The sequence below is a fragment of the Danio rerio genome, chromosome 11 (assembly GCF_049306965.1).
Source record: "Danio rerio strain Tuebingen ecotype United States chromosome 11, GRCz12tu, whole genome shotgun sequence".
NCBI classification, from domain to species: Eukaryota; Metazoa; Chordata; class Actinopteri; order Cypriniformes; family Danionidae; genus Danio; species Danio rerio.
Genome location: NC_133186.1, coordinates 36,942,501 through 36,960,129, shown reverse-complemented (window position 1 = coordinate 36,960,129; position 17,629 = coordinate 36,942,501). Strand labels below are relative to the sequence as shown.

General features: G+C 34.6%; 2 protein-coding genes across 4 annotated transcripts in view; both read left to right on the top strand.

The window, feature by feature from the left end:
• dnah1 (dynein, axonemal, heavy chain 1) overlaps nt 1–12,559 on the top strand; it is an 87,903-nt gene extending 75,344 nt beyond the window's left edge. For both annotated transcript variants that reach the window (XM_009306184.4, XM_068224387.1), the window contains exons 69-77: nt 21–191; nt 1,137–1,316; nt 1,532–1,708; nt 3,671–3,841; nt 5,943–6,073; nt 6,569–6,713; nt 8,390–8,596; nt 8,813–9,047; nt 11,988–12,559. In XM_009306184.4, coding sequence (XP_009304459.3) covers nt 21–191; nt 1,137–1,316; nt 1,532–1,708; nt 3,671–3,841; nt 5,943–6,073; nt 6,569–6,713; nt 8,390–8,596; nt 8,813–9,047; nt 11,988–12,109 — 1,539 coding nt within the window. In that variant the 3' untranslated portion in view covers nt 12,110–12,559. The remainder of the gene's footprint in view (nt 1–20; nt 192–1,136; nt 1,317–1,531; nt 1,709–3,670; nt 3,842–5,942; nt 6,074–6,568; nt 6,714–8,389; nt 8,597–8,812; nt 9,048–11,987) is intronic.
• A 3,703-nt stretch (nt 12,560–16,262) lies between these two features.
• mapkapk3 (MAPK activated protein kinase 3) overlaps nt 16,263–17,629 on the top strand; it is a 45,567-nt gene continuing 44,200 nt past the window's right edge. Inside the window, exon 1 of one of the 2 annotated variants that reach the window (XR_012386895.1) lies at nt 16,263–17,002. Coding sequence is in view for 1 of the 2 variants with exons in the window: in NM_001080079.1 (NP_001073548.1) it covers nt 16,712–17,002 (291 nt within the window). In the remaining variant the exon portion in view is untranslated. 2 annotated transcript variants of the gene reach the window in all.

The following is a 17,629-nucleotide window of genomic DNA, read 5'->3' as shown; positions in this document are numbered from 1 at the left end:
TTCTGAAATTTTTGTTGTAGGTTCATCGGGACTTCCGGCTTTGGCTCACTAGTCTGCCAAGCAACAAGTTTCCCGTGTCCATCCTGCAGAATGGCTCCAAGATGACCATAGAGCCGCCGCGAGGCATTAAAGCCAATCTCCTGAAGACCTATGCCAGCGTTACTGAAGATTTCATCACTTCCTGCACTAAGGTTCAGATTAAAATGAAGAATATTTTCAAAAAGATTACATTTTGCCTTTATATGTTGGGAAAGTATTTACTGTCATATTAAGATTTTAACACATTTAAAGTGCTGTTCACAGGTTTGGGGTCAGTAAGATGTTTTTGTTTGCTTGTTTTTGAAAGAAGTCTCTTCTGCTCACTAAGGTTACATTTATTTGATCAAAACTGAAAAGTAAAACAGTAATATTATAAAATGCTGTATTAAGATCTAAAATCACTGTTCTGTTATATTATCTATTCTCAAATATATTTTATTATTATTATTGTTATTATTATTATTGTTATTTATATCAATATTAATAGTACTACTGTTATTATTATTATTATTATTATTATTATTAATATTATTATTATTCTGATGTTAAATTTATTTGTTTTATTTATTTATTTATTTTTTTTATATTCTAAAATAAAGGTATCATGGTTGCCACAAAACTATTAAGTTATGAAAGCTAATGTTAGAATAATTCTCAATGAATCATCAGCATTAACATAATAATAATAATAATAATAATAAAATAATAATAATAATAAAATAAAATATATTATATACAAAATGTGTGTGTGTGTGTGTGTGTGTGTGTGTGTATATATATATATATATATATATATATATATATATATATATATATATATATATATATATTTATTTTTAATTAATTAATTAAATTAAATTAAATTAATTAATTTAATTAATTAATTAATTAAATTTTTTATTATTTTTTTTACATTCTAAATGTCTTTTCTGTCACTTTTAATCAATTAAATACAAGTTTGCTAAATAATAATATTAATTTAATTCCAAAAAAGTCTATATTTTGACTACATAATATATTGTATTTATATTTAGTTATATAGATTATTTATTTATTTTTATTATTTTTTTTCTTTCTCTCTGTCTTTATTTTGACAGACAGCCGAGTTTAAATCTCTCCTCCTGTCTCTGTGCCTTTTCCATGGAAATGCCATTGAGCGCAGGAAATTCGGCCCATTAGGATTTAACATTCCATATGAGTTTACAGATGGGGACCTGAACATCTGCATCAGCCAGCTGAAAATGTTCCTGGATGAGTATCAGGACATCCCATACAAGGCAAAACCAGACATTCGCCTGTTACCACACACAGTTTCCTTTTCTCCCTTCCTTTGATTAAGCATGTGACTATAAACATACCATTTTAAGCATTTACAGAGCATCTGAAAGTCTATATTAGGTGGTGTTCATATTTTCATGAGGTATAAAGGAAGAGGCACTCATAAATCTTTCTGATCTTGTTTTCATTTTTCTCGTTCTCCCTATATATTCAGGTGTTGAAGTATACAGCGGGGGAAATTAACTACGGCGGTCGTGTGACGGATAACTGGGATCGACGCTGTATCCTAAACATCCTGGAGGATTTCTACCAGCCCATTGTCCTGAGCCCTCATCACATTTACTCTCCTTCTGGAGACTATAGACAAATCCCCACAGACAACAACGTCAAGGTCCTGAACTCATGTTTCTTAAAGGGATAGTTCACCCAAAAATGAAAACTTCCTCATTGTTTAGTCACACTCAAGTTGTTCTGAACGTATGTTTCGCTTTTGTTAAACACAAAACAAGATATTCTGAAGAATGTTTGACAAAGCAGCCATTGACATCCATAGTATGCATAGATATATACACTAGATATCGCATACGGTCCCTGAGCATGCATCAATAGCGCCGCCACATTTGTACAGTGCTCCCAGCACAAATGTCATTCAACCGCACTAGTCAAGACAGTGTGCCAATTGGAAGATGCTGGACTTAAGCGCTGTGTACGGGTGTAGTATAGAGCAAACAAAGAAAACAAACCACAAAGGCAGAACATTTCATAGGTAAGATTTTGTTTTTTACATTTTTGTAAGTTGTAAACTTTTGTGCTAAATAAGTAGCGTTATTGATGATAAATCAATCTCTTACTGCACTGACCAAAAAGCCGCCTTTCCACTGCACACGACATTTAGACACGACTGTCGGAATACGCCCCCTTGTGGCAGCCGCACAGTATTTTCAGTGTTGTCGTGCACCATGGGGGAGAAGCTGATTCTCAAAGCGTCCAAAAATAAAGAACTGCAAAAGAAATAGCCTTTATTCTCTGAGCGTTTACATAGTTTAATAGATGAATGAATACTAGAAACTCATAGACCGCTAAAATATTGGAGGGAATGTGGAGACAACATAAAAAATATATATTTTTATTACTTTCTTACACTTGCATAATCACATACACTTACATTTATGCACATAAATGTTTTTCTTTAATATAGACTTTTTATAATTCAAAAAATAACCAAATAAACTCCTATTTCTCATCTCGCGCGCACAGACCTGCTTGGACAACACTGGAATACATATCCGGCCAAATATTTCAACGGATCCGCAGCTCAATTCGGATCTGAATTTTCCGCATACAGAGATGATCGGAACTCAACGCAGCTCCCGGACTGCTCTCAATTGTAAATGAATGACTTCCGGTCTGTCACTTTTTCATTTTTTCATTTGTCGTGTGCAGTGGAAAGGCGGCTTAAGAGAAAGTAGCACCAACTCGCACTAAATACTGAACTTATGCTAGTTTTTTTTAATAAAGGAAGCAAACAATGAAAAAGAAATATGACAACAAGATGCTGCGGTGCCAGAAACATGTATTACTGTTGGCAAAGTGAACGAGTCGTTCATAACGGAGATTCATTCACAAACAAATGCTCACTTTATTAAAAAGAGAACTGAAAGCGAGAGAGGGGGTGTGTTTCAGGACACAGATTAGATCAAATTTAGCAGGGAGGTATTATACATTTCCATGCACACAAACACACGCTCTTTCTCAGCAATACCCGTACGGTCACTCATCCATTGCTGTAGAAAAGTGATGCAAAAATATAATTTTCGTAATTTAAAAATATATTTGCATACTGACCACTAGGAAAACTACTAGGAAATATGTGTGTATATATCTCTGGCTCTGGATGGCCACAGTCCTCCACTGCACCTTAGTCTCACATTCATTTCAAAGGAGCGGTACCCTGTCCTAAAATGGCGGCTGTATTGATGCATTCCTTCCAATAGACAACAACATGTAGGTGACATCTAATGTAAATATCAGTGCTTACTAGTATGAACAAAACATACCATGGAAATCAATGGCTGCTTGACTAGCTTATAGATATTTTTAAAACTAACAAGACTGAAACTAACATCTATATTACTTTATTTTAATTTCTCGGGATCTTCAAGAAAACTATGAAATTCTGAATTATAGTTAATGAACTGGAAAAGAATGGTAAGAGCTAGTAGTTCATTGCATTTACCCTATTCATCTTACTGAATTATTTAACCTCAGATCAGCATTAGGAGCTTCTTTCTCCACAGTCTCAGTTTATCTTATGTTCTCTTGTTTCTAAAGTTTTGCAACTTTTTTTGTGCAGGGTTATTTGACATATTTTCGTGGGCTACCAATTAACGACTCGCCGGAGATCTTTGGCCTCCATGACAACGCCAACATTAGCTTTGCACAAAATGAGACATTTGCTCTGCTGGGAACTTTAGTGAAGCTCCAGCCAAGAGTCGCAGCCAGCGGAGGCAAATCCAGAGAGGAGGTTTGTTTCATATTGAAGCCACATACATTTATGGGAATTCGACACCCTGAGAGTTTCAAAGGTTTGGCAGGGTTCAACGCTAAGGATTTTTTATACGGGTCCGATCAGGCCATTGGATAAGATTTTTACTTGCCCTGCCAAAATTTTCACTGGCCCCACCAAAAAAAACTAAAAAGTTAATAGCTATTTCTTAGCCACGTATTTTAAATAATGGCAAAATTATGCCTGTGAATCTAGAATTTAAACATTTTAAATATGTTAATAAATGTATAATGAGCAAAATTCAAGATTTTATGCAAATGAAAGAGCAGTATGAAAAATGTGCTGGTATTTTAATGCAATTCTAAATAATCTTTTATAAAAATGGCTTGCCAAACTGACAACTGTTTTTTTGTTTTTTTCAGTTTCTTAATTTTGTTCCCATGTAGTTGTCTGCTTCTAAGACTTTAGAAAAAAACGTTTTTTTTTAGCCTCATTGTTTAATTTTGCCACCATGTTGCCATATTTTCGCTGTATGGGTTGTTACCAGGTTACAAAAAAAAAACAAAAAAAAACGTGCTCAACGTTACTGGCCGATAGGGGCCAGTAACAATCCTGTCTACTGTCCCGAGTGTCTTTCACACTGGCCCCGGGCCACCGGGCAGTCCTTATTGTTGAGCCCTGTTTGGGATCAGTAAAAGTTCTGTCTGTAAAAATACGTAAAGTTTCTTTTTTGGTTTATTCAGCATTAATACATTTAAATTACTTTTTTTACTTAATAAGAATCTTGAAAAAGCATTCATTTCCACCAGAAAAAAAACAACTGTTAAATGTGTTGAATATACATTCGAAGCAAAATTATTGGTCCTCCTGTAAATTTTTTTTCTTTTTTAAATATTTCCCAATTGATGTTTAACAGAGCAAGAAAATTTTCACAGTATTTCATATATTTATTTTGAAATATATTTCTTTTATTTTGGCTGGAATCAAAATAGTTTTTAATATATATGTTTTTGCTTTTATTTATTTTTAAAATGTCAAAACGATGATCCCTCTTAAGAAATTACTTTTTTCAATTCAGAACAAACCACTGTTGTCCAATGGCTTGTCTAATTATCATAACCTTCCTAGTTAACATAACATAATTAAGTTAAACCTTTAAAATGCACTTTAGGTTCAATACTAGTAGTATTTTGCTAAATAAATAGCAAAATGTTAAATACTGTCAAAAAATCTCTCAATTAAAAAGCACTTGTAAAAATATTTTTAAAAGAACTCAGGGCTGGTTCAGGGCGGGTGAGCGGGTGAACGAAGTGAAGAGCGAGTGGGGGGATGGGGGAGTGCGCAAATTGAAGTGCTGGGGAGCTGGTGTGTGTGTGGGGGGGTGGCTGTTGGGGAATTTTTGAGAGTTTTCTGGGAGACAGAACAATACGGGAGATGGGTCTGAAATACAGGAGACTTCCGGGAAAAATGGGAGTGTTGGCAGGTATGTGAATGTGTCTACAATGCTCAGTATAATTGAGTACACCCCAATTTAAATAAGACTATTTTGACCCATTTCTTAATGAATATGGGTAATATATATTAGTGCATTTGAACAAAACAGATTTATTAAACAGATATATATATATATATATATATATATATATATATATATATATATATATATATATATATATATATATATATATATATATATATATTAGAATAATATTTTAGTCACTGAACATCTTTAGAAATGGAAAGATAATACATTTAAATTCATGCTAAATATTGCAAAAGAAAATTACAAACAACATTTCAACAAAATTGTATTTATTTTTTGTTTCTCTTGATTTTTTCTATCTTTGAAAATATTATTTAATGTTTTCCCCCAACATATAAATTTAATCTACTAATTTTTGAACCATTATCTTAAGTTATTTTGTTAGATCAGCTCCAGATTTGGCTTCAGTACTGACTAAACTAATGTAAATGCACAAATTTAATATTGTAAAGCATCCAATAGAAAATATTAATTTAAATGAGAGATTTCTGAGGGATGTACTTATATATGCTGAGCACTGTATATTGTCTGAATGTATCTAATACAAAAGTATTTTTTACATTTATTTATTTTCAGATCATAGAGGAAATAGTGGAGGGGATTGTGGAGAAGATTCCTGATCTTATTAATGTACAGCAGGTCATGAATAAATACCCAGTGATGTATGAAGAATCTATGAACACTGTCCTGGTTCAGGAGGTTATAAGGTAGTTTTCCCTCTTGTCACATCCTTTTGTTCCATATGCAGTATGAAAATGTACGCTACCATAAAACCTTAGTCCTTTTATACAACAAAAATTCATTAGATTGATGCAAAGTCAAAAGTAATTATTCAATTAATTAAAGGGATAGTTCACTCCCCAAAATTACAATTTTATCATCATTTACTCACCTTCAGCTTGTTACAAACCTGTTTGAGTTGAACACAAAAGACAAGATAATTAAAAATGTTGGAAAGCAGCATTGACTTCCATAGTATTTTTTGTTCATTATATACTGTAGATGTCAACAACTTGGTTTCTAACATTTTTGGATGAACTATCCCTTAAAACTTTTTCAAATAAATGTTTTTTTACTTTCAATCCACCAAAGAATTAATGAAAATATGATTTTTTTGAATGGTAGTGTATTGTTGAAAGCAAATAGACTACTTACTTTGTTGCTAAGCATTCTAAAAGTGTCCCTCTCTATCACTCTCACAGATATAATAGGCTGTTATCAGTGATTTCCCAGAGTCTCAGTGATCTGGTGAAGGCTTTGAAGGGTTTGGTGGTTATGTCATCTGAACTGGAGCTGATGTCAAACAGTCTGTTCATCAATGCTGTTCCCGAAATATGGAAGGCCAAGGCAAGAATCTCCCAAATGTTAACCATGCAAGACATGCTCTGAATTTCTGAATTGATAATTTTTGTTGCCATTGCAATGACTATGCAAACACATTTGTGCATGTAACAAAGTTAGATAATCCTATGATTATTTAGGCCCGTTCACAACTGTCATGATAACAATAAAGACATACAGAATTTTTTAATTATAAAAACAACAACAGTAGAGTTCAGACTGCAACTACAATGATAAAGATGTGAGAAACATTATTGTTGGGATCACTTTTCAGAGCTAATAAAACACTGACAGCCTGGTCAGAATACATTGAAACATAAAATGGACACAATTTAAGAGAGGGATCTGGATGCAGACCTGGTGCAGAGCAATCTGAGCTGCATCCTATGCTTTTAATGTGCTTACTTGACCCCAGCCCTAACCCTACCCCTCACAGTAACATCACTAGCTCCATTGAGTGCATTGTGTCTGACACTGAGATATGTAGGCACAGCTTGCATCATCAAGGTTGCATCCAGATACTATTGCAATTTAAAGCTTCACTGAGAAAAAAGTCAAGACACCAATTTTTTTATGTTACTTTAACTCAATTTAGTAAGTTAATCAGGTTCCAACTAAATGTTTTAGGTTATACAAAGTTTAACGTCATATTTTAGTCAGTTTAAATTATGTATGTTGAGATTACTAGAAAAGGTTGTTTGATTCATTTAAAATAAAATAAAGCAGCAAGAATTTTTTTACAGTGTACAGATGACATTGTGGAGAAGCAACTGCTTGATGTTAAGCCCTCTTTTCAAAGATTAATAAAAGTTAAGGACTATCTTAGAAACAATTGGTTATGCAATAAAAAAATAATGATAAAAAATACATGGGATTTTAAAATGAAGCCAGGCTTTTAAAATGAAGTATAAATATAAAAGTACCTGAGGTATCCAGTGCTAGTTTTTTCATGCTTGTGTTGTTTTTATTTCACTGCACTGACTGTAATTATCAGTTATATTAAGGGTGCTTTCACACCTAGACTTTTGTTTCTGAACCTGGCACGTTTCTCCAGTTAGCCCAGTTCGTTTTGGCATATGTGAATCCAGCAATCGCTCTCTGATCTGCGCCAAAGCAATCGGTCCGAGATTGCCTGAATGAGGTGGTCTCTGCTCGGTTGAAATGAACTCTTGAGCGGATCGATTGTAGTGAGAAAGCAAAACTATCCGAGCCAGGCTATATCACAGTGTATTTAATGATATATAATAGGCAAAAATGGCTATATGAAGAGAGGTTAATGAGTAGGGCAGTATGTCATTTCTACTGGTAAATATGTGTTTCATATCAAATACGAAGGTAAAAGCATGCTGAACTATAAACAGGAGCTGTTTATCCATTTGGAAAACTGACAGAACTGCAGTCTTGGTTTATCAGTGATTTCTCTCTATAATGTAAAGCCTATAATGCACAATTCTAGCCAAGGGCTATGTGTGAGAGAGTCTTACCTCTGATTTCTACTTGGTGACGATGTCTTTGGGTGTCACCATTCAAAATGAAAGTGCAGCTTTTCGCTTATAATGTCTTGTTGCTCTTTGTCATAAATTAAAATAAGGACGTAAATACATTTATTGTTATGATTATATTTAACGCTCATGGTGTGAATAGGATTTTAGATGTGATTTCTACTTTTAATATTTTTCCAGGCATATCCATCCCTTAAGCCTTTGGCCTCTTGGGTGTCAGATCTAGTCCAGCGGATAGGCTTTTTGCAGAACTGGATCTCGGATGGCATTCCTGCTGTATTCTGGATCAGTGGCTTCTTCTTTCCCCAGGCTTTCCTCACAGGAACCCTGCAGAACTTTGCCCGTGGCTCTGTAGTTTCCATTGACACCATTGCTTTTGACTTTAAGGTGCATAATCAGCTTTTAACAGCAAGGCGTTCTTGCATTAAACACTCGCCTAATGCAATTTAAAGCCTGTTTCCATATTAAGCTCTGAAAGCAAATTTGATATTTGAGAAGTACAGTATACCTGAGAATGTCAGACATTGTAATAGGATGTTCTCTTATCTAAATAGCATGATGTGTATATTTTTTATAACAATATGCAATTTATTCCTCTTTTAGGTGATGAAGGAATCAGTAGCAGAGCTTACTGAGAGGCCTGACATCGGCTGCTTCATTCACGGTTTGTTTCTGGAAGGGGCACGCTGGGACGCAGACACAGGTCAGCTTGCTGAATCTCGGCCCAAAGAGCTCTACACAGAGATGGCTGTTATCTGGATGGTGCCTGTTCCCAACCGCAAAACCCCTCAGTCTGGAGTCTACCTATGTCCTATTTACAAAACTCTAACTCGAGCTGGTGAGCTGTTGTGTTGTTAAAGAAGCATTATAATTGCGTTTTAGATTATGATTTACATTTTAATTGCTAACATATAGTTTAATTGCTATGATTAAAGGGATAGTTCACTCAAAACTGAAACTTCTGTCATTATTTACTCATCCTTTACTTGTTCTAATCCTGCCTGAACCTTTTTTGTTCTGTTAAATGCAAAAGAAGACATTTTAAAGAAAGCCGGAAACTTGTAACCAATCTGTGATTCCTACTATGGAAGTCGATGGTTACATGTTTTCAGCTTTCAGAACAAAGAAACTCATTAAGGTTTTGAACCACTAAATGGAGAGTAATTGGTAGGTAAGTTTAATTTTTTGGGTGAACAATCCCTTTAACTTCTAGTTTCTTCAAAACCCCTCCTTCTGAAAAGTCAGAAGTGCTCTGATTGGCTGGCTGAGGCAGTGCACTGTGAAACACCTCAAATATTTGTCAAAACTCAACCCTATGTTCCCACGGGTCATGGAATTTCTGGAATATTAAAAGGTCAATCATAAATATTGGAGACGACACAGTGGTGCAGTGGGTTGCCCTGTCATCTCACAGCAAGAAGGTCACTGGTTCAAGCCCTTGCTGGGTCAGTTGGCATTTCTGCGTGGAGTTTACATGTTCTCCCCTGTTGGCGTGGGTTTTCATTGTGTGCTCCGGTTTCCCCCACAGTCCAAAGACATGCACTGTGGGTGAATTGGGTAAAATAAATTGTCCGTAGTGTACTGTATGTCCTGGTCTTCCAGATTTGAGGTTAAGCGTTGGGCTAACAACTCACCTTATAAAAGCTAGATGTTACGAAACACCAAGATGGTGCGGCATGGTATCAATTTCACTATAAATGGCCCTGGGAGTAAGTAAGTATTATAGATATTGCAAGTTGGGAATATCAGGGATTTTTGTTTGTCATTTTAAAATCTTTCTATTTATCAAAATTAACATTTTCTCCGCCATGTTTTTGTTGCTTTGTTTTGCATTTTGCCTTTGGTTTGGCTTTTTTTTTAGTGCCATTTTATTATTATTTCCACTTGTAAACAGGTTAAAATACCATATGCAGCTGTCTTTTTTTTACTAAGTGCACAAAACAACAGCTCCTGTTCATTATTGGCCATGGAAACACAGCTTTTTAGTCAGTGAAAAGTCAGACAATTTCACATTTGGCTTAGAGTAGGAACTCTGTGAACCAAAACTGTGAGAAAAAGAAAACACAGATAGTTAATAATTGTGGTAGTTTTACGATATTTTTAAAGTGGATGATCTGGCAGGTTGATCTGATCCAATTTTGCACAAATAACTAATATTTTAAATATTTCACAGTTAGTATGTACCTTCCGAAAACAGTATTCCTACACATGTCAATGACATTAACATTCATTAATTAAAGCTTTTAAGCATTAATGCATTGTGTATGCATTTGGATGAACGTGAGTTCTAGATTTCATGTTATGATGATTGAGGAAAGTAATAACTGGACATTTTGGTCATGATTGAGCATTTTTCTCTGTTGGATAGGAGGAATTCTTTCAACCCAGGCTCATTCTGCTTACAAAACCCTGTACATTTCTGGATTATGCCAAATTATGTTGTTTTATTGTGGTTGTTTTTGCGAATCCACCAGTGGACACTGTGTACATTTTTTTAGACCTCAAATTTCTCTTAAAAGTGCCATTTGCTTTGCTCTTCATGCGCAAATCCACCAGAGGAAACTGTCAACTGACGTAATAACTGACCGACCAATCACGCCCCTTCCCTAAACCCAACCGATAGTTGTTTGACAAGCAATCCAGAAAAAGAAAAGCCCTCACCTGATTTTTACCAAGTTTTTTAGATTTTACTACATTCTCACCCTGTTATTTACTTGTTTATTTTATTTTATTTATTTTTTGGATTTTGTTTTACCTGCTTTCTGGAAAAAGACTCAAACCCTGTCGTCATGGTCAACTACACTCTGTGTCTCAAATCCTCTAACGTACGCGACAAGCCCTGGACAAACTGGTAACAGCAGGAAAGCCGCCCATATGTAGGTAACCGGTCACCTGGTAAGCATGAAAAAGAACAGTGTCATAACGTCCCACAGCGTTCATTTTAAAGACAAAATGCGATTCAAAATTTATTTGGGATCTCCAGAAATGTATATAGGAGCTATAGAACTCCACCACCTCCTGTGCTAACATAGGCTCATTCCGAAAACGTAGACCTACAGTATATAGGGTTCTGGAAATCGCAAATTATGTAGCCTAAACTACGTATGGCTGCATTTCATCTTTAAAATGAACCATACACGCAATATGACACCATTCCTTCTCTCGCTTACCAACTGACTGCTTACCGGGTCCCTAACCGAGTCTGGTTCCAGAAAACAGGTAAGACAAAAACATAAGGCAAAAAATAAAATAAATAAGTAAAAAAAAACACGGTGAAATGTCTTCAAATCTGAAAACATGGTAAAAATCAGGTGAGGGCTTTTCTTTTTCTAGATTGCTTTTCAAAACACTGCGGTTGGTGATTTTGAAAACATTATTGGTTGGGTTTAGGGAAGTGGGTGGGCAGGTCAATCAGTGCTTTTGAAAATACTATCGGTTGTGTTTAGTGAAGGGGAGGGTTGGAGGGTTGTTCGGTTGGTCAGTCAGTTACTGGACAGTGGCCTCTGGTTGATTTACGCAAGAAGTGCAGGCACAAATTGCACTCGCAAGAGAAATTTGAGATCTCGAAAAGTGTACACAGCGGCCTCTGGTGGATTCGCAAAAAAAACCTGCAAAAAATCGAAGGGTCTTGGGACGTATTTGGCGCTCTCCAGAAATGTATATTAGCGGTACGTATTCAGAATGAGCTTGGGTTGTCCTGTGGAGTTATTGTGAAGGTTGTAAGAATTTGATTTCTCTTTTAACAAAGATGTCTAAAGTTTTGTTTTATCTTCAACAGGAACTCTATCTACCACCGGACATTCAACCAACTACGTAATTGCAGTTGAGCTGCCCACAGACCGTACCCAGGGGCACTGGATCAAACAGGGGGTGGCTCTGATCTGTGCTTTAGACTACTAGACTCTCAAACACACACATATACATAATTTAAACACACACAAAAGCTTAAAACAACATGGGGGAAAACAGTGGTTGCAGAACATGAATTATTAATCATTTCTAAATTACATTTTTTAGTTTCCAGTTGTAATCAGTTTATATAACACCTATGGTGGAGTTCATTTGAACTGATGGTTATAAAAATGCTCTGTAAAAGAGGTCAGTCAACTTTTAATATTTTATTCTAAAAGTTCTGACACACACATACTTATATATAAATATATATGTTTGTGTGTGTGTGTGTTTATTTAATGTGTGGCTTAGTATTTTAATGTGTTAATAAAATAGATTTTAAACATGCAGTGAGTGGTGTCAGCTCCACCCTCAAGTGTATTTTATTGAGTGTAATACTATAGCTTATGAAAACATACAGGGTTTGCATGTGAATAGGAAATAAAAAACAACATGTGAGCTCAGTATTGTGTGCTAGTTCATAAAGTAGCACATGAAAAGTTCCTGGATGACCTACTACTTTTAAAGTGTGCATCTGTGAATGGCAGTGCAATTATCTACTATACTTTTAATGGGCATGAATAACATGTAATAATAAAAAATAATAATATTTCCTTACATTTATAAAGTGCTTTTCTGCAAGTGGAGTACATTTACATTATACTACAGGGACCGATTGCACATGTGCGTAAGTTGAAACATAGCCTAGTTGTGACTTAAAGGGACACAAAGTTACGACTTACACACTAACTAAACATTTACGGCATCCTTCCCCCATGTATAACAGTAGAAAAGAGATGACCGCGAGATTAGTTTACATCTAAGGAGCTCTGTCCTTGTACTTACAGCTTTATTTTCCTCCCAACTCTTGCATTTTTCGGTTTGTGAAAATGGAGTCAATTAAAACAAGAATTTAATTCAATTCCTCTTTATTTCTATAGCATTTTTACAATGTAGATTTTATTCATGACTGAGTTCTTGTGCCTTCTCTTTTCTCTTTAATGTGTAGGATATTTTTTAAAAATCAAGTTTAATGTTTTGATAATTACATTTTTATATATTTCGAGTTTCAGTGTTTAGTTTTATTCTATTATTAGTTATCTGAATTTGTAATTAATAGTTAAGCATTTTAAGTAGAATACAAATTTGTTTTATTTTATAAACTATTAAAAACATGCCATCAATTTAAAAAAAATATGTTTTAGCGTTATTAACAAACCAGCCAAACAGCTTTTTGTAGCTTCAACGTATAATCATTATTCAGTAATAATTTGGAAGGTGTTAACTAAATTTTAAATATGGATATTATTTACTTATATTTTGCTTTGCTAGATGACCAATATTTATTCAATTATCTGTTTGCAAAAAATGACAATAGATATATAATATATATATATATTATATATATACAAATATTCCTTGACCTTAGATTTACCTTAAAAGACCTTAAATTACTTATTTATTAGTTACTACTACATATATATATAGTACACACTTATTTATTAGTTTCCTTTTGATTAGTTTTTTTAGTAATTCACTGTATATTTTAATTTCAGAAAATATTCACAATCCTTTTAATTTGGCTTACTGAAAATTAAAATAAGCTTCAATAAATGTTGTTTCCTGTAACAACACTGTAATAATCATGTGAAAGTGACAACATTTTGAACCTTCATATTTTAAGCTGCAGTCTTGTAAGGTGCCACCCATTGTCCCAACAATGGAATCCATTGGCTTGGGTGAAAATTTAAGCTTTTTTATTTAAAGTCACTTTAATTTATACTGATTTAGTTTTCCCAGTTTAATTCTGACCCCATGAATAATTAAATCCGACTCCAAAATTGTGGGACTACAAATTTGCTATCTTTATATTTTAAGTGTTTATCTTAAAAGTAGTTGTGATTTAATTGAGAGCTTTGGTTTGCCTTGGGTCCCGTCAATTCAAATATTCATTAGAGTCTCACGTCCCGGGACCGGCGGTTCTCTGATGTAAAGAACAGGATAGATCACATGCTTAATGTACTACTGCGTTGTTCTACTTATGTATGCTGTCTTAACCACAAGGGGGGAAATGTGTGGAATACAGAGAAGTAAAGCAAGAGGGTGCAATATTTTGACAAACTGATTTTAATAGGTGGCAACAGACATATATGAGCAGTATTAAATAATAAATGACAATAAAACATGACAATAATTGATCATTTTAGCAGCAATATTCAGCAATATATGAGAGTTTTATTCAGTTCCGTGGCATTCACTGTGCCTTCAATATAGCCGACTGGTGATGCATGGTGAAAACACTATAAAACACTTTACATCTGCAGCTTTTATTGGACCTCTTCTCTTGCCTGCTTTTTGCTAAGGTAGACAAAATGTTATCAAAGATCTTAATTAGGGCGGTATTTCATCAGAAAAGCTAGTGTTAGCCTATTCTCTTTATTTTGACCTGTTCTTTTGATGAGTGAAACCACCTTACCTGTCACACCTGAAATGCAGCCAGGGGGTGGGGGTATTGGTTGGTGACTGTAGAGAGAGAGAGATGAGATTGGGGCAAATGTTGTCCTGCAGGGTACTCTTTCTCGCAGATCCAGTCTTTAGGGCCACCGCACAGTCGAACTCCAATAAACAAGTCTGTCAGAGTTTGTTGGATTTGCACTGTAAAAAGTGATTCGCTGCTCAAAGCAAGTAAACCAATTGCTTTAAAAGCAAAAAGTTGACTTTACAAAAATAAAGTAAACCCATTGTAACTTGAAACTGTTGAGTTAACTTAGTTTTTATATTTATGCTAATTGTACTTTTTTTAAGTAAAAGCTAATGCCTTTTTACAGTGTCTGCTTTCAAATAATTACTGTAATTATCACAATATTATATTTAGTACTTCATTAAGTCTATAACATCTACAGTTATAGCCTCTATTAAATTGAGAAGACACACTTGAGTCTGAAATTAAGAGCAGATTTATTTTACTGTATGACATTTTGCTAGATACTGAAAAACAGGGGAAAAATATTTAATAAAGGTGTATTGAACAACAGTGAATAGTTTACTTTTAATAAAAAAAAAGTGACAATGGGTTTAAGTACATTGTTTTGTAATGTCAGCTTTTAAGGCAATTAGTTTACTCTCAATTGGTTAATTTCATGCATGCCCCCTGTGAAAAATGAGATATTGGATGCGACTATGAACTGCTGGAAGTGTGTTGTTTTAATGGAATTTGAAAGTGAACGCCGTGTTACATGCAGAACTGTTGCAAACAATTTATTTGTGTTGAATTTAAACAAACAAATTAAGTTTAATAATGTTCAACTTAATTTGTTTGTTTAAATACAGCCCAAATGAATTGTTTACAGCCACTTAACGTAAAAAAATTTGTAAATCCAAGGAATCATCTTTGAATCATTTTTTTCAGTGTATGGGGAAAAAAACGCCACATTTTGCGATGTGTCTCTGAGATACTGACTTATAAGTGCAGTAAAGACTTTCCAACAGTGTGCTATATCCTGTTGCAAAATGCGACTAAAATCCTACATGATGGTAATAGTTAGAATGCGGTGTTTACATGTGTACTGCACTTCAATAATACGACATGTCTGAATTCGATTATGACCGGATTAAACGGATTAAATCAATTTTAAAAATGCTGTTTACATGGTGAACTCTTAATCAGAGTTTGTCTTGATCATATTAAAATCGGATTATTGGTATCCATGTAAACATACTGTTGACGTCTGGTAGCATTGATCCAACAAACTGCAATTTCACCAGGACAAATGTGTTTTAAACCCTGAAAATGGTTGTTTAATTCAATATTTTGCTTGGCAATTGTTGGGCAGTGTGAAAAATGAAAATAACAGTATTTTAACAATGTTTTAAATACAATGGGCAACTTGTTTGTTAGTGTTTGTTGGTTTGTTTGTTAACATTGTGTGAATTGGCCTTAGTTAAAATTATTGCTTAACATTCATCCTAACAGTCTTTACACAACCTAAAAATCTGGTTAATGCAAACATATTCCGTGTGTCTCCATCGAATTTTCATGATCAGGAATATCAGTAATACACTTGTCATCTCGATCATAAAGGGTCGCGGCCCCTTTAAGAAAATAGCGGTTCATGGGCTCGCGCTTCCGCAACAGACACTGACCCCATGTGAACACGCGCACACACACACGCACACACAGAGCGGCATTACAGTCAGTGACGGGAACTCCAGAGGACAAAAGACACTTTCCTTTTCATTTATGGTACTTTATAACCGGGATATTTTCTGGTGAACTTAAATATGACTTTTATAACTAGATAACACTGATTTTAAATTAATCCTCACAACTTAAAAAACGTATAGCCGACGTAAGGACATATTATATACTTCTTTAATTGTTTTGTGTTGCTGTTGTTGAGACATTCTAAGCCGTTAACGTCGAAACGGACATTTCCCCTCATGTGTTTCTGAGTATAATGTGCTGTAATTCTGTAACCGTCAGTCATCGCAGGAATTCATCAGCGGTGTATTTTGGGATCAGCGTCACTCTCTGACAGCGGGACAGTTTGTCTGTGGATGTCAAAGGACCCTCTTGAGTCTCCGAAACCTTCATTTCACCTGACCTGAAAGATGCTCCAGAATGGAAAGTCTCAGACGGACACCGCGGACGCGTCCGAGCCGAAGCCCGAAGAGCAGAACGAGCAGCCCGGGGCGAGCGAGAGCGCCGCGACCCCTCCAGAAAACGAGGTCTCGGACGGAGAGTCCACTCAGTTCCCTTTACCCGTGTTTCCCAAACTGGAAATAAAGCGAAATGCCGTGACCGAGGACTACAAAGTGTCCAGTCAAGTGCTGGGTTTGGGTGTCAATGGAAAAGTAGTGGAGTGCTATAATAAGAAAACCGGACAGAAGTGTGCGCTGAAGGTATATAGTAAATCACACACACACACACACACACACACACACACACACACACACACGCACACACATAGTCATGGGGATGGGGATCCAGATGTCGGGGTTTATAACAGGAGAGTTGACTAAAGTGGATAAATCATGTTTTTAGTCATAATAAACCCTATTAAACTTGCACAATATTTAGTTTTACTTTATAATCAGATATTATACCTACACAAACCCAAGGGGTACAGTTATTATTCATCATTATCCATATATTACTATTATACTATAATATTATATACTATATATTTCTACTATAAAAAAGTTAATAAAAGCACTATCAAGCAGTTTCCCCTAAGTATTTATGCCAATTTTTTTATGTAATCATTGTAAATGTATAATTCTTTTAACTTTTCATCAAAGATAATATATATGTTATTAGTATACTATAATAGTTTATTAGTATTTGTAATAGTTTTTAGTAATAATTTATAGTTTTACCTCAAAGCTAGACAACTTCAGATAACTATGAATATTTAAAGGTGATATATATATATATATATATATATATATATATATATATATATATATATATATATATATAAGAAAACAGATTAATTAAACAGATATATTTATTAAAATAATATTTTA